This window comes from Marmota flaviventris, chromosome 17 (genome assembly GCF_047511675.1).
Source record: "Marmota flaviventris isolate mMarFla1 chromosome 17, mMarFla1.hap1, whole genome shotgun sequence".
Taxonomy (NCBI): domain Eukaryota; kingdom Metazoa; phylum Chordata; class Mammalia; order Rodentia; family Sciuridae; genus Marmota; species Marmota flaviventris.
In genome coordinates, this window is record NC_092514.1 from 31,937,238 (window position 1) to 31,961,194 (window position 23,957).

The 23,957-nt window shown below is 37.5% G+C and overlaps 1 protein-coding gene across 1 annotated transcript; it reads right to left on the bottom strand.

The window, feature by feature from the left end:
• Positions 1-19,785: 19,785 nt before the first annotated feature.
• Positions 19,786-20,715, bottom strand: LOC139702392 (olfactory receptor 1A1-like). Its single transcript, XM_071603461.1, has one exon. It carries the CDS (start codon positions 20,713-20,715, stop codon positions 19,786-19,788), a length of 930 nt encoding a protein of 309 aa, XP_071459562.1.
• Positions 20,716-23,957: the final 3,242 nt, after the last annotated feature.

Genomic DNA, 23,957 nt, shown 5'->3' on the forward strand with positions numbered 1-23,957 from the left:
CAGTTTACTGATTCAAATGCCAGCCTTTCCTGGGAGCATACCTCATAGACACACCTAGAGATAATGCTTGCCCAGCTCTTTGGGCACTCCTTAGTTAAGCTGATACATAAAACTATCATTCAAATAAGATTCAATCCCTTCTTCATAGAGCCAGTCCTCCTCTTGTGTTGCCTGGGGAATGAGGGGGGAGTATGGCTGGAGGAGGTGGGCATTGGGGACATGCCTTTGGGATACATATTTTGAATCTTGTGAGTGGAGTCTCTGTCTGCTTCTTGATCATCATGTGAGCGACTTCCCTCTACCACACTTTCCCCCCTTGATGTCCTGCCTCACCTTGAGCCCCAAAGAATGGAGTTGTTTATAGACTGAGACCTCTGAAACCCTGAGCCCTCAAATAAACTGTTCCTCCCCTAAAGTTGTTTTTCCCCTACTACAGAATCCTATTCATTAAACATAAAAAGGACATATGGGAAACTTTATGCTCATAAACTTTATGCTCATAACCTAAAAAATATCTGTTTGATGAACATGGGGACATTAGTGGTGCTAAAGTAATACTGATGGTATATCCTCCTACTGATTACTGTTTTTCCCGATGACTTTGTCTTTTCAGTACTGGAGATTGAGCCCAGGGACACTCTACCACTGAACTATATTCCCAGCCCCTCCCCCTATTTTACATTTTGTAAAATTTAGAGACAAGTTCTTGCTAAGTTGCCCAGGCTGGCCTTGAACTTGTGATTCTCCTGCCTCATACGGAGTCACTGGGATTACAGGCATGCAACACTGTGCCCTGCTGCCCTGATATCTTCAATAGTTGCATGGATGCATGAGAGGTTATTTAACTTGTTTCATCCAGTCTTTTGTAATGGCAAGAAGTACAACAAAGAACTTTCCCTTCCATAATGTCTTAGTTCACACAGGCAAGTATATCCATAAGATAAATGCCTAGAAGTGGTACTACTATGACAGAGGACACCTGCCCTTAAATATTTTTAGGTTTTTGACAACTTATCCTTCAAACTAGGTGTGTTAATTTATCCCTCTATAACAATGTGTGAAATTCCTTATTTCTTTACCCTCAATGAACTTTAAAATTCTAGTCTGATAGGTGATATAAAGTATTCCATTGTAGCTTTAATTTACACTTTTCAAAACTTATGGGGACAGTTGGATATCTTTTTTGTATTTAAAGGATATTTGCATGTCTTTTCCTGTGGAATTGATAATACTCTTTGTCATTTTGTATTGGGTTGTTAGTCTTCTTACTGGTTTGATTTTTAATATTAGGGAATTATCTTGTTTAATTTTGTTGAGACTATTTTTCAGTTAACAATATTGAGGTCTTTTTGGATTTTTGAATTCCGTGTAACTGTTTTAAAAATGTATATAGCAAAATTGATCAGTTGTATCAGGAAGGAAGATGTTCAGGTACAGGAAATAAAAACACAGCTCACTATGTCTTTTTAAAAATTAATTGATTTGTTCTAATTTTTCATACATGACAACAGAATGAACTTCAATTCATAGTACACATATGGAGCTCAAATTTTCATTTCTCTGATTGTACACAAAGTAGAGTCACACCATTTGCATATTTACATATGTACCTAGGGTAATGATGTCCATCTCATCCCACCATCTTTCCTACCTCCATATCCCCTCCCTTCTCCTCCCTCCTTTTCCCCCTATCCAAAGTTCCTCCATTCCTTCCATGCTCCCCCTACTCACCCCCATTATGGATCAGCATCCACTTATCAGAGAAGACATTGGCCTTTTTTTTTTTTTGATTGACTTACTTCACTTAGCGTGATAGTTTCCAACTCCATCCATTTACCTCCAAATGCCACGATTTTATTCTCTTTTAATGCTAAGTAATATTCCATTGTGTAGCCATTGTGCTTTGGCTATTCTGGGTCCCTTATTTTTCCAGATGAATTTCATGATTGAAATATACCAGTTTCTTTATCCACTCATCTATTGAATGGTATCTAATTTGGTTCCACAATTTAGCTAAGGTGAATTGTGCTTCTATAAACAACAATGGGCTGTGTCACTGTAGTATGCTGTTTTTTAAGTCCTTTGGTTATAAATTGAGGAGTGAGATAGCTGGGTCAAATGGTGATTCCATTTCCAGTTTTCCAAGGAATCTCCATACTGCTTTTCAGTTTGGTTGTACCATATTGCAGTCCCACCAGTAATGTATGAATGTGCCTTTTCCCCCACATCCTCACCAACACTTATTGTTGCTTGTATTCTTAATAACTGCCATTCTGATTAGATTGAATGAAATATTAGAGTAATTTTGATTTGAATTTCTCTAATTGCTAGAGATGTTGAATAATTTTCATATGTTTGTTGATAGATTGTATCATCTTCTGAGAAGTGTCTGTTCAGTTCCTTAGCCCATTTATTGATTGGATTATTTGATTTTTGGTATTAAAGTTTTTGAGTTCTTTATATATATAATCTCTACTATATCCTGGAGATTAGTGCTGTATCTGATGTGTATGTGGTAAAAATTTACTCCCATTCTCTAAGCTCTCTTGTTGCATTATTGTTTCTTTAGATGAAAGAAAGTTTTCACTTTGAATTCATGTCATTTATTGATTATTGATTTTATTTCTTGTGTTACAGAAGTCTTTCGCTATAGAGCCTAGTCAAACATGATGAAGATTTGGGCCTACATTTTCTTCTTAGGCACAGGGTGTCTGGTCTAATTCCTAGGTCCTTGATCCATTTTAAGTTGAGTTTTGTGTATAGTGAGGGAATAAGGGCTTAATTTCTTTTTATGCATATGGATTTTCAGTTTTCCCAGCACTATTTGTTGAAGGAGCTATTTTTTTTCCAATGTATATTTTTGGCGCCTTTGCCTAGTACGAGATAACTGTATTTATGTTGGTTTGTCTCTGCATCCTCTATTCTGTACCATTGTTCTACATATCTGTTTTAGTGCCCATACAATGCTGTTTTTGTTACTATTGCTCTGTAGTATAGTTTAAGGTCTGGTATTGTGATGCCACCAGCTTCACTCTTCTTGCTAAGGATTGCTTTGGCTATTTTGGGCCTCTTATTTTTCCAGGTGAATTTCATGATTGCTTTTTTTATTTCTATGAGGAATGTCATTGGGATTTTGACTGGCATTGTGTTATATCTGTATAGTGTTTTTGTAGTATGGTCATTTTGACATATTAATGCTGTCTATCCAAGAACAAGGAAGATCTTTCCATCTTCTAAGGTCTTCTTTAATTTCTTTCTTTAGAATTCTGTTCTTTTCATTGTAGAGGGCTTTCACCTCTTTTGTTAAGTTGATTCCTAAGGATTTTTTTTTATTTTTTGAGTTTTACAAGATCTTCAAAAAAGAAATAATACCAATACTCCTCAAATTATTCCATAAAATAGAAAAAGACAGAATACTCTCAAACTCATTCTTATGAGGCCAATATCACCCTGATTCCAAAACCAGGCAAAGACACATCAAAGAAAGAAAACTTCAGACCAATATCTCCAATGAACATAGATGCAAAAATTCTCAATAAAATTCTGGCAAATTAATTACAAAAACATATTTAAAAGATAGTGCACCACGATCAAGAGGGGTTCATCTCAGGGATGTAAGGTTGGTTCAACATATGGAAATCAATAAACATAATCATCATATTAATATACTTAAAGAATCATATGATCATCTCAGTAAATGCAGAAAAAGCATTTGATGAAATACAGCACCCCTTCATGTTTAACATACTCTAAAAACTAGGGATAATAGGAACATATCTCAACATTGTAAAAGCTATCTATCTTAAGCCCCAGGCCAACATCATTCTAAATGGAGAAAAATTGAAAGCATTCCCTCTAAAAACTGGAATAAGACAGGGATGCCCTCTTTCACTACTTCTATTTAACATAATCCTTGAAACTCTAGCAAGAGATTTTAGACAAGAATTAAAGGGATATGGATAGGAAAAGAAGAACTCAAACTATCACTATTTGTCGATGACATGATTCTATACTTAAAGGATCTGAAAAATTCCATCTGAAAACTTCGAGAACTAATAAATGAATTCAGAAAAACTGCTGAATATAAAATCAACACCCATAAATCAAAAACATTTCTGTATGTCAGTGACAAAACCTCCCAAAGAGAAACTAGGAAAACTACCCCATTTACAATAGCCTTATTATGTTTTTTTAACCAATGGGAGAATATTTGTTTCAAGCGACATGCAGAGAAGAATTTGTTCTTCTTCAGAAAACTGTATTGTCCAGAGCACACCTTTCTAGGTTAACCAATTCTGATTATATGGGACCTTCTATTCTTTTTCTTTTTAAAATAAGTTTTAGATAACCGATAATAAAGCAATAGTTCTAGTCTATTCATATGCAAGTGAATTATGTAGCAGAAAAGACAGCTCTCCCTCACTGTTACACACTTTGCCTCTGTTTATACATTCTGTTAATAAGTGTATCTGTTCTTTGGATTATAACACCTTGTCAATTTCCTCATTGATGCATTAAATAAAACATTTAATACCTGTTCATTTTTATTTGAACAAGAGCCATAACTTTATCTTCTTTCTAAATTGTTTTTGTACAAATGTGAAGCCTGGAGGTAAGGCAGTCTGGGGGCTCAGTGATGCCATCAGAGAACCAGGCTCTCTGCATTTTCCCACTTCACTGTCCTTAGCATGCACTCTTTGTCAACCCCATGTGGTCACTAGGTGGCTGCTGCCTCTCCAATCCTTGGGTCTGTGTTCCACATATGGAAGGGCAAAGAATAAAGAGGTTGGAGCTATATCAGGGAAGAAAACTTTCACAGAAATCCATTTCTGTATACATTTTATTAGTTAAAACTGTATCATATGGCTACCTCTGAGTGCAAGGGAATTTCGAAAGAAATTGGGCACATGGTTCACACTCTTCTAACATCAAAATCAAGACTTTTTAATAAGGAAAGAGAGGAAAGTAGATTAGGGAGGGAACAAGCAGTATGCCCTAAATCAATTGTTTTTAACGGCTTCATGATTTAGTGGCTAATCTGTCTTTAAGATTATAAAATCTTCTTTTACTCCCTCTCCATGCATCTGTCTTAAACATTCATGGTTTCATTTAAAAAAATTAAATCTTTGTTTCATTTGGAATTAGGTATGCAGGAAGAAGTGAGGTGAAGATTCATTTTGTTGTTGTTGTTGTTCTAGATGGCTATCCAGTTTTCCCAGCACTAGTTGGTGAAAATATCAATGTTTTCTTGTCGAGCAGAAATGCCATCTTTGTCTTGCATACATATCTGTGCTCACTTGCCTTATTCTATGTTAGTACCAATTATTTAACTTACGGTAACTTGGTAATATTTTAAAAATCCCTGGTAGGGCTGAACTCCCCTCCTCCCTAGATCTCTGATTTTCCAGAATTCCCCTTAATTTTTTTATACCATTATTAAAATAAATTAATCATAGTTGAATAATTTAGATACCAGTAGGTTTAAAATAAAAATTATTCACCTGGGTTCACTTTTTCCTATTCCCAGTTTTGCTCTCTAGGGGCAATCTCTCCTGAACCTTTTTTTTTCCTTTTTATTTTTGCAATATTGTTTGATAATGTGATTATACTGCTGTTTATTGGTTGATTCATTTTAGTTATTTATTTTCTTCCTCCTAGGAAGACAGGAAATTAGTTGTTTTAACTCTCCTCCCTTTCATCATCTTTCCCAAATCAATATTTTTAGTTATTAGGGCAATGAAGGTATACCAGCCATTATAATGATATATTGGTCATCATGAAGTTAAGTAGAATTCTATTTTCTTTCTTGTACTGCTGTTCATTTTCCTTAGAGTGAATAATCACCTCAATTTTTCCTGGCCAATTTCTCATGCACATAATTTCAGTTTGAGGCTCTATTTTTCCTGGCACTGAACCCTCTGGGGGAATCCTATGAATTCCTTGTTCTTCACTTGGCTCCTTGTTTTTTCCCAGAGGCGATCCCCTAGAGCCTTCTTAAGCAGAATGGGAGACAAATGTGTTAAGTTCTTTCCCATCTAAAAATATGTTTATTCTGCTTTTACTCTATCTAGATTGCTAGTTTGGTTGAAAATTGTTGAAAATATTTATTTTTACAAAATTATATAAGTATTGCTCCACTGTTCTAGCATCTGGAATAACCATTCGGATTCTTGACTTTTGTAGTTGATCATGTTTTTTTCATGTTTTTTCCCCCCTAAAGGTACTTGGGATCTGATTATACAGTTGATCTGAAATTTCTTAATGATAAGTTTTGGCATCAATTAAAAATGTTTTCATTGTTTTGGATCTTGCCATTTGTGCCTTTGGGGTTAGGGAAAATTTGTCATTTCTTTGATTTTACATAAACTTAAGTAAATTTATAATTTTATGTAAACTGAAGAACAGCTTTTCTAATTCCCCAAAGGTTTTTTTATGGAATTCTTATGGGGGCCACATTAAAGTTTTAATTTAAGGAAAGTGGACATATTTATGATATTGAGCCTTCCTGTGTAAACATAGGTTACATCTTTATATTATTTGAAGTTAAAAAATACTCCAGTAGCTTATAGATAAAAATGATTTCTTAGTAGATTTATTCCTAGTTTTTTTTGTTTGTTTGTTTTTGGGTTTTTTGCCTCTGTAATACATGAGATCCTTTTTATCCTAGTTGTATTTTCTACCTGGTTCTTTTAATACAAAAATGCTATTAGTTTTAGTATGTTGATTTTGCACTTAGCCAAATCATTCTATTCCCTATTATAATTTTCAATTGATTCTATGTTTCAAATAATACAATCATATCATCTACATTAAAAAAAAATTCCTGCCTTCCTCCAATGAATGGGAATTTATCCTCCAAAATTTTTGAAGTCGTTGATGCTAACATATGTGAGCACTTTCCTTTTCTTTCTTCCTGTATACTCTTTCACATTTCATATATAAATATCTTTTTTTTCCAGATAACTTACTGAATTCTGTAGGTTTTAATGCTTCTTGAATTCCAGGTATAAATTGTTTCACTTGCAATGGTATTTTGTCCTCCACATCCTGCCCACTAATTCCCCCATTTTAACTTCTCTGCCCCCTTTGAGGTCTTGTATCTTGCCCTTCTCTTCAAAACATTAATTAATGCCCATGAGCACAGGAGTAATTTGTTTCTGTCTTAACTTGAATAGGAATGATTCTTACGTATTGCACAGTGCAAGATTTGCTATGGTTCTCTGAGTCTTTACCAAATTATTTTAATTCCTACTTTACTGAAAATTTCATTTTTGTTTTTAAAATCAGTAATCCATGTTGCATTCCATCAAATGACTGTTGGTCTAATGACCGATAGACCATTGACATTATGTATTGTTCTTGTACTCCTGGAATTAAGCTCCTATTATTTTATTTAGAATCTTTGTATCAAATGCTTTTACAGATGAGAACGAGGAGCAGGGCAGGAGCCTGGTGATCATTCATGGGAAAGAATGACTTGATTTTTTATATTTTAGAATTTAACTATAAATTTAACAGTTAATATGTAGTTATTACTTTAGGTATGGGTGCTTGCCTTCCATGCACAAGTCCCTGGGTTCAATTCCCAGCACCACCAACAAAACAAAACAAAAAACAAAAGGCAAAGAATGACTTAATTTTAAGGAAGAGTGACGGTTCAGGATTTTCTCTCCCCAGCGGGCGGGCAGAGACGGTTGACAGAGTCCTGTTTCCTTCTGAAACTGGGGAGCACTACCGAGATTAGAACAGCGGGATTTTTGTTTTGCTTCTAAGAAGCTCCCCATTCTGACCCACCGCCACTGGGTGGTGCGCGCAACCTGCGGAAGCAGAGCACCAGGGCCAGTGGCTGGGCGCAAGGGTAATTTGAGAGCAGACCTCTCCCGGCTTTTCATTGGCTGGTCCTTCAGCAGGCCCGCCCTACCCATCTCCTCATTGGCTATCGGTCCAGGGTTGTTGAGTGCCTCCCCGCCCCCTCGGGAGTAAGTGCTGGGGGTATAGCTGTAGACCAGAGACCAACCACAGCGGGGCTCCATAGCTCTTTCGGGGTCCAGGTCCGCTGCTGGAGGCGCATATTCTTTTACATTACTTCAGAAACTACTAGAGGAGGTTGAGTAAGTTCCAGGGACAAAGCTGGAACTGGGCCGGGAAGGAGGAGTCAGCACACCGCCTCCTGTAGAACACATACGGAAAAGGGGTCGCAGATCCTTGGATGTCGTGCAGCGGACCAAGCCTGAGGCTGGGGTAGAGTCCTGCGTGGGGACAGAAGACCACTGTGGGCAGCTCCTACCTTTCTGTACCAGATTAGGCGGGCTGGAGTCAGCCCCAGCCAGGAGCTCCCAGCCAGAGCAAAGACCTTCTAAGGTCTCTTAAGTGCTCACTGTTGGAGACCCAACCCCACATAATGTCAAACATGGATGGAACTGGAGGACCTCAAGCTAAGCCAAATAAACAATTCAGAAAGACAAGGATCGCATATTTTCTCTCATATGTGGAAAATAGGAAAGCGCAGCAGCAGGGGCGGGGATTGGATCTCCTGAAAATAGAAGAGACACCTTAGAGTACAGGATGAGGATTAGGGGAAGGGTGAGGAGAGGGAAAGGGGGGATGGGAGCTGCAGGGGAATGAAATAGACCAAACTGCTATTCATACTATTATCATGTATCATTATGTTAATAGTATATTAATAAAATACTTTTAAAAATCAAGCACATTAAATGGCAGCTACACTCCAGAGTAAACATTATTGGTTGGTGATGCTCTAGAAGATTTGAGTTGCTATCGACAAAACTGCCTTACTAGTTTTTGTACACATGGAAAACGTCAGTGGAACGCAGCCTGACTGTGGAAACACGAAGATGAAATTTAAGGACGGTTCTCCCTTCAACAAATTTCCATTCATTGTAGGACGTGTGGTCAGCAGATCGCCCAGGCATCAGGGTTTGCTTTAGCCTCCTTTCCCAAAGCCATACCTTTTCCAAGGTAGCTCAAGCTGACTGAGCGAGGCAGGTGTGTAAAGACTGTCCATTTTGGCCTATATGGAATAACTCTGATGTTCGCTATTCACTCCAGATCTCCCTGTTAGTTTGATTCCTTCGAAAATTCATGTGTTGAAACTCAATGGCCAATGTGATAGTATTAAGAGGTGATTAGGCTTTGAGAGTTCCTCCTTTTAATGGTGTCAAGGCCCTTATAAGTGAGGCGTCAGGTTAACTTTCAGCTCTCTTTCCCTTCCACCTTTTGCCATGTAAGGGTGCTGCATTCCCCTGTTCTGAAAGATGCAGCAACAAGGCACTATCCTGGAAACAGAGATCCAGCTCTCACTAAACAGCCCTTTATTTAGGATTTACCAGTATCCAAAATGGTGAGAAATAAACTTCTATTTTAATAAATTACACAGTCTTAGGCATTCTGTTATAGCTGCACAAAATGGACTAAGAAAGTTGGCCAAGGCTCCTTTATGCTTGCCTGCAATTGCACTTGATGGAATGTTCTATGTCTGTTAAGTGCATTTAGTCTAAAATGTAACTCAGGTTCAGTGCTTATATTAATATTCTATCTAGGTGTTGAAAGAGAGGCATTGAGGTCCCATAATGTCATAGCATTGAGATCTATCCTTGCACATCAATTAATGATGTTGGGTGCACATTCACAATTGTCTTCTTGGTGAATTAATCCTTTTTTCCTCATGTAATGACTTTGTCTGTTTTTACAGTTTTTTACCTAAATCCTATTTTGACTAACATATCCCTGTTCTCTTTCAGTTTCCATCTGCCTGGAATATCTTTTATTATTATTTTTAAATCCCTATGCTTCAGTCTGTGTATTTCCTTAACAGTAAAGTGAGTTTCTTGTAGACGACATATGGTTGGATCTTCACCCTCCCCTTATCTATTTAGCCATTCTATATCTTTTGATGTCAAAATTTTACATTTATTTTTGTAATTTGTATCTCTTAATAAATAATTCTAGTTGTGATTTTGTCTTTTTTCTTTTGGTTGGCAGTCCTAGGCCCTGCACATACTACTAGGCAGGCAAGTGCTCTACCACTGAGCTTTGTTCCCAGTCTGGGATTTTGTCTTTTAACTCTCCTGATAGGGTTTAAATTGTTTTACACACACCACTCATACAATAATAGGAGATGCTTTTTTTCATAATTTTAAGCAGTCCTTTATCATTGGACATAAAAATTTCCAATTTCTTCATACTATAAACAATTTTGATGAGCTCTATCTGTTATTTTCTTTTTATTAATTATTATTTCATTTGTACAAATTTATGGGTTATATTGTGATAATATTTTACATTCTATAAATAATTCTATAGATTATAATGATCAAATAAAGGTGGTTAAGGTTTTTATTAATTATTATTTCATTCATATAAATTTATGTACAAATGAAATAATAATTAATAAAAATATCTCCTTAAGCATTAAATTTTTTTAATTAACATGTAATAATTGTATAGATTTATGGGATACAGTGTGATATTTCAATATATGTATGCTATCTGTATTGATCAAGTCATAGCAATTAATGTTTCCATCTCTTTATTACTCGTGTTTTGAAGCTTTGAGCTCCTCAGTTTTAAGGAATTCTGAGTATGACTATGTATTACTCAATCCATTGAGGTTCTCACTTTCATGTTTTTGTTATTAATTAGCAACCTTTGTTTCAGCTTAAGGATTTTCCTTTGGCAGTTCCTATAAAGCATGCCTAGTGGTGATGAACTCCCTTAGCTTTTGTTTGGGGGAGTTTTTATTTCTTCTTCATTTCTGAAGGACAGTTTTGCTGGGTAAAATGTTCCTGGTTAGCAGGCTTTTTTTCCTTTGGCACATTCTCCCCTGGCCTGCGGGGTTTCTGCTGAGAAATCTGTTGGAAGCTTTATTGAGGGTTCCCTTGAGTGTGATATGTTTTGTGTCTCTTGTTGCTTTTAGTATTCTTTCTTTGTCTTTGATTTTCGACAATTTGAGGGTATGTCTTGGTGAACTCCTCTTTGATTTGAATTTGATTGGTGGAGATCTCTGGGTTTCCTGTCCCTGGACATTGGCATCTCTTTCCAGATTTGGGAGGTTTTCATCCATTATTTTTTAAAATTTTATTAGGTATTATTTTAGTTACACAAATTTATGGGGGACACTGCGATACTTTGATATGTGTATAGAGTGTGTAATGATCAAAGCAGGGTAGTAAACACTTTCACGAATAAGGAAGAGAGGAGCCCAAAGTCTCCAGACACAAAGTAATGATAAGGAGTATAAATGATAATTACCCTGATTTGATTAGTACCTATTATGTACATGTATCAAAATACTACACTGAATCCCATTACTTCTTTTATTTATTCACATCACTATTTAAGTTTTAATATTCCTTTTTAAAACTTTTTTATTTATATACAACAGTGGAATGCATTACAATTCTTATTACACATGTAAAGCACAATTTTTCATATCTCTGGTTGTATACAAAGTATATTCACAGCAACTCATGTCCTCATACATGTACTTTGGATAATAATGACCATCACATTCCACCATCATTTCTAACCCCATGCCCCCTCCCTTTCCCTCCTATCTAGGGTTTTTCTATTCTTCCCATGCTCGCTCTCCCTGTCCCACTATGAATCAGCCTCCTTATATCAGAGAAAAAATTGGCATTTGGTTATTTGGGATTGGGTAACTTCACTTAGCATTATCTTCTCTAACTCCATCCATTTACCTTCAAATGCCATGATTTTATTCTCTTTTTATTGCTGAGTAATATTCCATTGTGTATATATGCCACATTTTTAATCCAATTTTCTATTGAAGGGCATCTAGGTAGATTCCACAGTTTAGCTATTGTGAATTATGTTGCTATAAACATTGATGTGGCTATGTCCCTGTAGTATTCTGTTTTTAAGTTCTTTCCGGATAGACTGACGAGTGGGATAGCTGGGTCAAATGGTGGTTCCATTCCCAGATTTCCAAGGAATCTCCATATTGCTTTCCATATTGGCTGCACCAATTTGCAGTTCTTCCAGCAATGTATGAGTATATCTTTTCCTCCACATCCTCACCAACACTTATTGTTTTTTGTATTCATAATAGCTGCCATTCTGACTGGAGTGAGATGAAATCTTAGAGTAGTTTTGATTTGCATTTCTCTAATTGCTAGAGAAGATGAACTTTTTTATATATTTGTTGATTGATTGTATATCATCATCTGAGAAGGGTCTCTTCAGGTCCTTGGCCCATTTATTGATTGGGTTATTTGTTGTTGGTGGTTTTTTTTTTTTTTTTGGTGTTTAACTTTTTGAGTTCTTTATATACTCCAGAGATTAGTGCTCTATCTTATGTGTGAGGAGTAAAGATTTGCTCCCAAGATGTAGGCTCTCTATTCACCTCACGGATTGTTTATTTTGCTGAGAGGAAATGATGTATGTGGAAACACTCTGAATGTTAGAGACTTATTGTAAATTGGAGGGACTATCATGGGGATGACTGAGGGAGTCCTCTTCTTGATCAACTCCTCAAGTTTCTGGTATTTTTCCAGCCCTTTTCAGTATTTCCTCTTCATCCTGGGCTTGCTTTTGTCCCTCTTTCAGACAGAAGCAGCCTCAGCCCACCCTGTGATTGCAGGGAAGGGTCCAGGATATTGAGCTGGTGATTTATTTGGGTCAGGTCCTGAAGTACAACTGCACAGGAGAGAGGAGAGTGTGGGAAATCTGGGCTTCCTGTACAAAGGGGTGTGATTTGTCCAGGTCAGGAACGAGGACATGACAGAGAGTCAGAACGACATGAGGCTATTACCCAGAGGACTTGAGGGAGGAGAAAGCAAAGGGTTCTGGGGAAGAAGTGAATTTCCCATCAGAAAGAACACACAGTCAGGCAGCAGGAGCCTGTGGACTGAGAGATTGTTTCAGAGCTGATTAATACTCTCAGGGCAAGGAGGTGATGATTGCGGTCTCTTTATACAATAAGGTATCGAATTATGCAGTAATGATGTGGTGGTCTTTTGGCATTTGAGTGGAAACTAGAGTAAGCCCTTCTAGAAACTGTGTATCCTGAATCTTTTATTTGTTACTCATATACTTCTCCTGTGGTTCTATACCATTATTTCTTGCAGTGGGCAAGTGCAGCTTTGAGCTGAGGATCTGCCCAACATCACAGTGTGATTTGATGGCAGAGAGGAGTGGTGACTAGGAGTTCCATGCTGTGTGTTTGCCTTGTGTTAGCCCACCACCTGGAGGAAGGAGAAAACCTGGAAACTTGTGACCAGCAAAAAGGAGGCTGCTTGCCACTTAGAAAAAAATAAAGAATTGTAGCTGGGTGCACTGGTGCATGATTATAATCCTGGCTACTCTGGGACAGGAGGATTGCAAATTTGAGGCCAGCTTTAGCAACTTTGTGAGACCCTCTCTCAAAAATAAAAAGGATTGAGGATGTATCTCTGTGATAGAGAGCCCCTGAGCTCAATCCCCAGTACTGGAAAAATCAACAATGACAAAACACACAAACAAACAAAAGAATTACAACAGAAGGGACTGGAGTATAGCTCACCAAATGCCTTGGATTCAATCTCCAGGACCACGAACAACCAAAACCAAAACCAAAACCAAAATTAAAAGATGACAACAACAACAAAAAGAATTTGCAAATTAAAGAGGAAACTTTCACTCCCCACAGTGACCTAAGTCTTGGGCACCCTCAGCTGCCATGTCTGTTTCTGCCATGGAGAAAGGTCTTCCACCTCCTTAGACTCCAGAAGAAACTACTTTCTTCCAGTCAGATTCTCTGGGACATCTGCCTGACAGAAGGGAAAGTAGGGGGCAGATGACAAGATCTGGAAAGCCAGAGGACCTTCAGAAGAACAGAGGCCTTTGCTTTCTAGTGCTTAATGCAAGAGTCTCCTGCACTTTACTGAGTGCCGGGGTCACTTGTGATGATTTAAAGCAAAATGCTAATCCCCTGTCCTTTTCCCATAAAGTACTGGTTCTATTCTGAGAACCAAGTCCATTTTACCAAGCACCTGGCAGTTCTAATCCCTTGCTTAGGAAGCTGCTCTGAGTCTGGAAGAGTGAGTAGGTTCTGGACCTTGGTGTGCTCAGATGGTCCTTGGAGGCACAAACCCTTCTATTATGTGGCTCAGCTGTGAGGGGGAGATTGCAGGGGCAATATGGAAAAGGACTCCAGACTCGCAATAGGCTCTGGCACCTCCTCCATTCTGTCCGTTCTACTAGAGCACAACCTCCCTCACTCACCTGAATAGCCGTTCTTGCAGGTGGTGGGAATCGCAGGCAGCAGGGCATGTGGTAGTAATTTGAAAACCTACAGCACTTAAAAGATTTGAAGATACCTTTAAACACCAAGAGGTTAGATTACATATTATGTGAAAAACAAAATAGAGGTGAGAGGGAGTGGGGGGAGGGCTGGAGAGAAGTGTGGGGAGCCATTCTGAATGATTTGCGTCTTTCGTTTAGGAGCAGAGAGGCTTTGACTGTCACTACATCTCATAGTGACTTGGACATTGCCCTGATCCTGGAAGTTTGAGGATGTGTCTTCAGACATAGGTGTTGCCCTACAGCCCTTGGGTCGAATGACACTCACCTGTCCCTTGTAACTCCTCCCCTTCTTACCTTTTTTGGATAGAATTTTCTAAGAATGAGGGCCCTCCCAATAAAAGCCCACTTCCAAACGTGCTCGCTCTCTCTCTCTCACTAGCCTCTGGAGACTATCCCTAGCTCTCCCATTTGGAAAGCTTGAGGCCAAGAGTGGAGGAGCCTTCCTGAAGCTTGTTTAAAGGTAAAGTGTGTGTCTGTGTTTTATTTGGTGTCCCTGGAAATTCATACAAGCGACCTTAAATTCAGCTGCCTCTGTGGGCCGGGGGTGGCAGAGACTAGAAGAGAATGTAAGCCTGAGACCTTACCCACTGCTCTGTGCGGTTCTTGGAGTTCTCTGGTTCAGCTGTCTCCACTTTTCTCCTATACAGGCTAAAAAGTGCATAAGGGACTCTAATGCATAATTTTCTGAACAGGGCTTAACCACTTATGTTTTTGACTAAAGATGAGGAGCAGGAACTTGTTCCCTGGGTTTAAGTCCCTATAAAAAGGGAGACAGAATTTAAAGCTCTTTATGCCTAATTGGTCTGGAGGATCTGAGAACTGAGGCTTGGATCCCAGTTTCATGTAGAATGGGGCTGAACAGGGCCCATTTATCAGTTTTGGAGAGGCCTTGGGGAGGCAATCCCAAGATAGCTTCTTGAGATGAACACAGACAATTGCTCTAATATTGATATTTATAGGCAAAGATCTTGGGCAATGAGTCTAGTTTACAAGAAGTAAACAAACCATTACCGTGCATCAGTCCTAAAAGTTGCCCTAGGAGTAAGGGTAAATGAAAAATAAAGAGGAATCCATGCATTCTGTAATCCAGCTTTGAACCATTAGAGATCTGGAAAATCTCAGACACTAATCTTGGATCAAGATGATTTCAAATACTAAGTAAAAGCAACTGAAAAAAAATTGTTTGGAGGAAAACAATGTCCCTTAGACTTCACATTATTTTTCTCAATATTTTTTAAGGATAATATTCAACACATAAACAAAGTAGACATACAAGGAAATAAGATTCCAAAAGCAAGAACCAACACGTGGAAAGCATGTAGGAATTCTGTAATTAACAGACACAGGCTGAACAACAATGATGCTAATGTGTTAGGTAATAAAATGAAGCTGGGAAGTTAAGAAAAAATTTTTAAAAACGGAAACATCATGGATACTTAGGATAAAGGCCCACTGGTAGCACTCCGGAGGTTAACCTGCATTTCCTATAGTGATGACTTCCTGTAAGGGTACCTTCATGTCCCTTCACATCACCCGCTTCCTATCCTTACCAACATTTATCTTGTATTTCTTTGATAATGGTCATTCCAACAGTTGTGAAGTGATATTTCATTGTGGTGTAATATCTGTTCTTATTAATTTAATATTGGCTACATTCTCTATTGTTTAACAATTGTTATATTGTGTATGTCTGTTATATTTTGATATAGTGTATATTATATAATATAACTACTACATTTTATTTTGAAGGTTATGTATTTGAAACAACTCCACCCTAAACCACCATCAGACCCATGATTTCATCAGCATTATTTTTAGCTAAATAAAAAAAGTGAGCCAATATGAAGTCAGTTTAAATACCTGTCACCCTTTTTAACAGTCACTGTCTCATGGCCAGATTTGCTTGTTTTTATCTACAATTTCCTCCTCATCCCCTAGCCCTTTAGATTAGTTTGAAGCAAATTCTATATATCATATCATTTCACTGGTAAATGTATATGTGTATTTATAAAAATAGAAATGCTTAAGGAAAGAGTTATATATTTATGTATTTCTTAAGGAAATAACCACTAGGCCATTATGTCACTTAAAAATTTAACACTGGTTTATTTGTATCACCTAACATCTAGTATGGTTCACATTCCTAACTGCTTTACACTGGTAAAATAATTCACTGCTTAAGAATTAGAAAATAAAAATAAAGAACAAATGAAACCCCAAATCAAGAGAAGGAAAGAAATATAAAAAAGGGAAATAAAATGAAGAATTAAAAAAATATAAAATATCAATGAAATACTTTTTTTTAAAAAAGATGAATTTGACAAGATTTAGCCAGGTTACCCAAGGGAAAAATAAAGAAAGAGAATTCAAATAAATTAACAAAGAGATGAATAAGGAGACATTATAATGGATACCAAAAACTATAAGGATCATTAGAAACTTTTATTATGAACAATTATATGAGAACACGTTGAAAAATCTAGAAACGGAGAAAATTCTGCATAGCACAGGAAAACAATTAATAGGGTAAAGAGGCAGCCTACAGAATGGGAGAAAATCTTTACTAGCTATTCATCTGACAAAGGATTATGACTGTGGTCATATATTTTACCTACCAACATAGTACCCCTAGTTTCATTCCCCTGACTATCGCATCTTGAATTTCCGCTCATCTGAGCCTGTGGTCATTTTTTTATTTTTATTTTTATTTTTTTTTAAATTTTGGTCATTTGTTTTTAATGTGCTTCAATGGCATACGTGTTTATTCTTGAAAAAAAATTTTGTTGTTTTCATTCTTTATAGCCTTATAAAAATGGTATCAATAATAATCTTTGGGAATTTGCATTTTTTAAATGTAGTATTTTGTTGCTAAGATTCAATCAAATTGTAGAATGTCTCATGAAAAAAGAGATTTCTCTGTTGATGAGGGTGATTGACCCCAATGACCAAGGGCATCATGTTATTGCTATATGATGGAGGACAAAGAGGACTGTCTGGTGCTGTGTCTGGGATGCCTTTTAATATTTCCATGACTAACAAATAAAACAAATAGCAACTCCATAAAATCATCTTGCCCCTAAATAGTGCTTTTGAGGATTTAGATTCCCCCCAAATAGAAGTCACCTCTACAAGTGAAGACTGAGGGGCAGCTGAGTGGTCCTCAGAGATTAGAGTATCAGAGATATGGTCATCCCTCCTCCATGTCCCTAGGTCCGGATGACCACCACCACCTTTCCCTTTCATGACTCTGGTCCTACAGGAAGTCACTTCTGCACTCAATAATCATTGGGCAACCTCAGCATTCTTTTCCCTTCTGTTAATCTTTTTCAGAATACACCTTTGTATCAGATTCTTTGTATTCAGTGTTTTGGGTTTAGATATAACAGATGTGATTTCTGTTTCCTTAACTATCCTAAGTAAACTTCATTGACGTATCTGCTATCAAGGCTTTTCCAAACTTAGTCAATCCTAGGGTTTACATGGAGTAACTTAAATTACTGTGTTAATATTATTTCAGGACAGCATACTTGACAGAATCAAAGGGAGATAGCTCAGAAAGATAGGGGTAGTAGTTTTTATTTGCAATGAAATCTATATGTATACACATAGATTCTTATGATTATTATAGGAAATAAAAAAGAAGGTCAACTTCTCTTATCTAACTTAATGCAGAGGAATAATGTGAGTTTGATTTCAGCAGTTAGGTGTTTAGACTTCTTCTAAGAATATATATTTTCTCAGCTCTTTTTCGGTAGTGTTCTCTTTGGCACTTAATATTTCTCTATAGAAAATATTTGAAATATCTTATTATATTTGACCTTATTGAGTTATACCCATAGCAGAAATATTAACCTTGTATATATTATTCAAACATATTATTGAAGGATTCACTTATTCATTTAACACAATTTTATTAAGTAGTTACTATATGTCAATTGTTCTAACTGCTGAAGTAGAGCAGGGAACAAGATAGATCTCCAACCTTCACATTCAGGCTGGGAGAGACAGAGAACAGATAAAATTTATGTGACATTTTCATTGCCTAACCTTGAAAATGCCCTAATAAAATACCTTTATTTATTGCATCCTGTGATCATTAATTCATACAAATTTATAATTTGTAATCAAATCCTTTTCAGTTTAAAAGAAGAAAATTGTGGTAGTTCTCATCCTTGGTGTTTTAGGGTCCCAGAAGATGTTAAAATGTGAGTACCATCATTTTCAAACATTCATGGACAAATTCTTGGCAATATGAATTAAATATAGAAGATAATAATTTTATATTTTATCTTGCAGTTAAAAAGTGGATAATAAAACAACCTGTGTATTATTCTAGGATATACTCAAGCCATCTTTTAAGAACATTTTTTATTGGAAAAAATGAGATCGATGAGAGATCATTTATATGTCATTAATGTTTTGAGAAAGTTTTCTGATTTTATCATAAGTAGAACAAAACTTGGATCATAGGGTTCCTTAGTGGGTATTCAGTGATGTGCTGGGTTAACTCTGTTTTGGGAATGTTACCTACATAATCAGAATTAATGGCCAGAATTATGGCCTCATCTTCCCTGCACCACTCAGGAGAAACCCAGTCACATCATTATCAACACTGGTCTTTTTTCTTCGTTTATTATATGCCACCTAAGATTTTGAGCATTGTAGCTTTATTTTGTGTTGGAATGAATTTATACCAGCATTGATTTTATTTATTAGATCAGAATCATTATTCCTTTAAACCATGAAAAACCTACATTACCATCATTTTAGTAAAATTTTAGGGAGAACTCTATGATCTTAAAAGACAGTCTATTTTAATCAATATGAAGGAAACATAAAAAGATATTCCCAAATTCCTCAAAGATTTTAAAGATGGATAAATTATGTCCACTCCAATTATTTGTAATCTTTATCTGATTGCATATCAGAGACATTATTGTCATTCACCCATTCTACCTCTGCCAGCGTTTACTGGGTATACCTTATATGACCAGGATTGTGAAGATAGTCTTATGTGAATACAGCTCCTGCCCTCAGAGGCTTGCAAGCCTACTAGGCAGGATTAAACATAATAGCCACATAAAAATGCTGACTTGTAGTCTTCAAAGCATGAGCTACTATGACCACACTCTGTGACACCAGCAGGGCAGATATTGTTGTTTCAATATGTAGATGTAGAAGCCTAGGCTCAAACTTTTTTCAACTTTACTCTGCTAGTAAGTTGCATAGGGGGAATGTAAACCCAATAGCTTGTGCTGCTGATCAGCCAACCAAAATAGAAATGTGGTCAAAGTGATAATTTCCATAAGTTGTTCCACTAAATGGGTATAAGATTTTGGAGACTAGAGATTTATGGCTCTAGAGCTTGGAAGAAGCTTCTTGTAGGAGATAACATTGAAGGTGATATTCCAAGTTCCTCCCAGTGGTGAGCACTGTGTGCAATGTATGACCTCACATTGGTTATGAAGAATTTCTTCTCTGAAAGAGTTTCTTCAGAGCAGCCTTCATGTCTTGGTTTCTCATACTGTAGATGAAAGGATTTAACATCGGGGTCACTGTCATGTACATCACAGCAAGCACAGCATCCTTTAGGCTATAACTGGTCAGAGGTCGGAAATACATGCCCATGACTGTCCCATAGTATAAGGAAACAGCTGTGAGGTGAGATCCACAGGTGGAGAAGGCTTTGCGTACACCCTTTGTGGATGGAATGCGGAGGACCGTGGAAAAGACACGAACATAGGAGACAACGATGCACAGTAACAGCACAGAGAAAACAGCAACCCCTAGGTACATCATCTTCACGTTCAAGTGTATGTCAGAACAGGACAGCTTGAGCAAGGGGGAAATGTCACAGTAAAAGTTGGCCACTTCCTTGCTGCCACAGAAGGACAGATCAGCTGTGAGCAGAGTGTGAGGAAGGGCATTGGCATTTCCAATCACCCAGGATGTAACCACCAGCAGGACACAGGACCTTGGACTCATGATGGTTGTATAATGAAGAGGGCGGCTGATGGCCATGGCTCGGTCATATGCCATTGCTGCCAGTATGTAACTTTCTGTGTTGACCAAAGCTATCATGAAATACATCTGTGTCAGGCATCCCCCAAAGGAGATAGCTTTGCTGCCCAGGAGATGATTGGCCAGCATCTTAGGGATGGTTACAGAGGATAAGAAGATGTCAACAAGGGAGAGGTTGGCCAGGAGGAAATACATGGGGTTGTGGAGGCGAATGTCAGAGAGAATGGCGAGGATGATGAGTAAGTTTCCTACCAGGGTGATGGGGTAAATGAACAGGAAGAGGATGAAGAAGAAATCCTCCTGATCCTGCTGACCTGTGACTCCCAAGAGGATGAACTCCATGGTAGAAGACTCGTTTTCTTTCTTCATGGTTCCTTTGACATGAAAGGTGGGGAGAGTCCATAATAATGATTAATGCCATTACTGTGCATTATGATGTTCTGTATGCAACACTTTTGATTCTAGTGATAGGCTTTCTCAATACCTGCCTTCATAAAATCCAGAGATACTCAAACTTTGGAGAAACATTTCTGTTGGTCTCTGGAACTAACTGACATTCACCAGGACACTCATGTCTAAAAAATGAGCAATGTGTGAATCAGAAGTATTCATCCTCTGTGGGAGAAAGGTACACTTATACATTGCTGGTGGGGCTGCAAATCGGTGCAGCCAATATGGAAAGCAATATAGAGATTTCTTGGAAAACTGGGAATGGAACCACTATTTGACTCAGCTATCCCTCTCCTCGGTCTATAACCAAAGGACTTGAAAACAGCATACTACAGGAACACAGCTACATCAATGTTTATAGCAGCACAATTCACAATAGCTAAACTGTGGAACTAACCTAGATGTCCTTCAATAGATGATTGGATAAAAATGTGGCATATCTACACAATAGAATAGTACTCACTATTAAAAGAGAATAAAATCATGGCATTTGCAGGTAAATGGATGGAGTTAGAGAAGATAATGCTAAGTGAAGTTAGCCAATCCCAAATAACCAAATGCCAAACGTTTTCTTTAATATAAGGAGGCTGATTCATAGTGGGATAGGGAGAAGGAGCATGGGAGGAATAGACGAACTCTAGACAGGTCAGAGGGGAAGGGAGGGGGCATGGGGCTATAAATGATGGTGGCATGTGATAATAATTATTATCCAAAGTACATGTATGAAGACATAAATTGGTGTGAATATACTTTGTATACAACCAGAGATATGAAAAAATTGTGCTGTATATGTGTAATAAGAATTATAATGCATTCTGCTGTCATATATAAATAATTAAAAAGAAGTGCTCATTCTCCCCTATTAGCATGCCATAAACACCCAAGACTCAATCATTTCATAATTAAATCTCACATTCCATGGTCTACAGTCTTTGTTAGACCTTAGGGAAAAATTGTAAGCATGTGACAAATACAGTTTATTCATTCATTCATCAGTGTATATGTCATAGTCCCTGCTCTCAAGGACCTGACAGTGTAATGGAGAAGACAGAATCACACACTGATTGTATTATACATGATAGGGAACAGACAGCATTTTGGAGTTTTTGACTAAATTCTCCAGGGCAAGGATTTCTTAGTGGAGGGACTGGCCTGGAAATGTGGAATTGTTCTGTAGACCAAAGAGTGATCCGAGACCCCATAAGGTGATGGGTCTGTAGGGGCATTGGGAGATTGTAAATCACAAGGATCACTGGGTTTAGATTCCACCAAAATAGACCAGTGAATTTGCTCCCTGGGTGTCCCATTTTGGAAGTAGACTTTACTACTGTTACAGAGTGTGAGAATCACAGGCCACCACACTTATTGAGCAAAATTGAAAGGGAAAAAAGTTCTTTAGTGAGCAAGACAGGCAAGCGACTGGGAGCAGGCTAGTGCCTCAAAGAACTCCCAGCACTTGAATTGTGGAAGCACAGCGTTTATAAAGACAAAAACCACCAAAACCACAAGGAGGTAGGTGAGAAAAGACTTTGTTGAGACAGATATTTTGATTACATGAGAGAATTGTTTTGATTATACATTTCAGAGTCATTTTAGTTATATATCAGGGCCATAGTCAGGGTCATGGGAAGGTCCTGTTGTACTGTCAACATGCATACAGCTGTCAGGAGGCTGAAAAGAAAACATTTTAAGCAAACATAAAATGGAGTCAGGTCAGAACAAAATGGTATTATTTTGATTCTTTTATATTTGATCATCTCCTTTAAGTTGTTTTATATCTGACAAGCCCTCAAACATACAGAATCACCATGCTTTTCTCTTCAGACTTCTTTCTGTTCTTGGTTATTTTGTGTTGTGATTCATGTAACTCCACAGTACCTATAACAACTGTTTAATAAACTCACAGGTCTAGTTTGGCAGGCCTGGTCTCCTCTTCCCATATTTTCATGTCCAGTCATCTGGACAACATGTCTTGCTACTCAAGATTTTGGGGAAAGGAATATCATGCATTGTTTATATTAACTTCTCTGGACTGATGATAGATAAGTGTTGTTCACTGCAAACACCCATAAGTTTTCCCTCCATATTGCTTGAGTGAAATCCTGGTTTATTGCATTCCCTAAGTGTAGCATGCTCACAAGAACAATCTCCCAATTTAGCTTTCATCAGTGCCTTGGTTATTTTGATTCATATTTTAATATAATGTTTATGTACTGCCCTTATACCTCATATCTCGGTGCTTTGGCTCACACCATCTTACTCTTCTAACTGAAACATCATAAGTTCTGCCTTCACTGCTCCATTGCAGGTTCCTCTTTGTCCCATCTTGCATTTTAAGACATACTAACTATGACAGACTACTAGCTGCTTGTCCAAATACATACTATTCTCTTCTTCTTGGATATTCAACTAGACTACATATCCCAGGCTCCCTTCTGTTGAGGTTTGGTCATATGAGTGAGTTCTAGCCAATCCACTTATGTGATCCAGTGCTGGGCTTCCCTATTCTCTCTTGTGCCAAATCTATGCAAATATGGAGGATGCTGAATGGGATGATGGAGTCACATGGGGAGGATGAGCCTGTATCCCTAGTTCTTCATATCCAGGAGAGACACCCACCACCAAGAGTACCCACATGGACTGTTATTAGGAGAGATGTAATCTCTTATTCTCTTAAAGCCACTTTGCATTGTGTGATCAATTAGTTGCAGTAATCTGAATTTTCATAATTAACTCGCCAATTTTCCTGAAGAGGTTTCCACTTAAAAACTAAATAAATCTGTAATTAATTCAATCACCAATTCTCAGTGTTTCTGATAGTAAAATGTGAATTATATGCTAGGCATGATGGATGTAGGTCTACTTATCTTTGTCATATCTAATCAGGATATGCATTCTTGTATCTAAATTTAAAGCAGTTTGGGTTTGTCTTTTAAGTTGTCTTTCTTTTTTTTTTAATCTTCATCTAGAATCCCTATACCTTTGATTTCAAAGGGTTCTATGAGCCTGGAGGCTCAGAGACTATGTTTATTTTATATAATACAGAAATGAAAGATCTCAGAGGTTGGCCTCTAAGCAACCTGGCACACTAAGCTGATGTTGACAGGTTCTATTCTTAATAAAATACATAGAAAGTTTAGAAAATTGCAAACACAAAACTC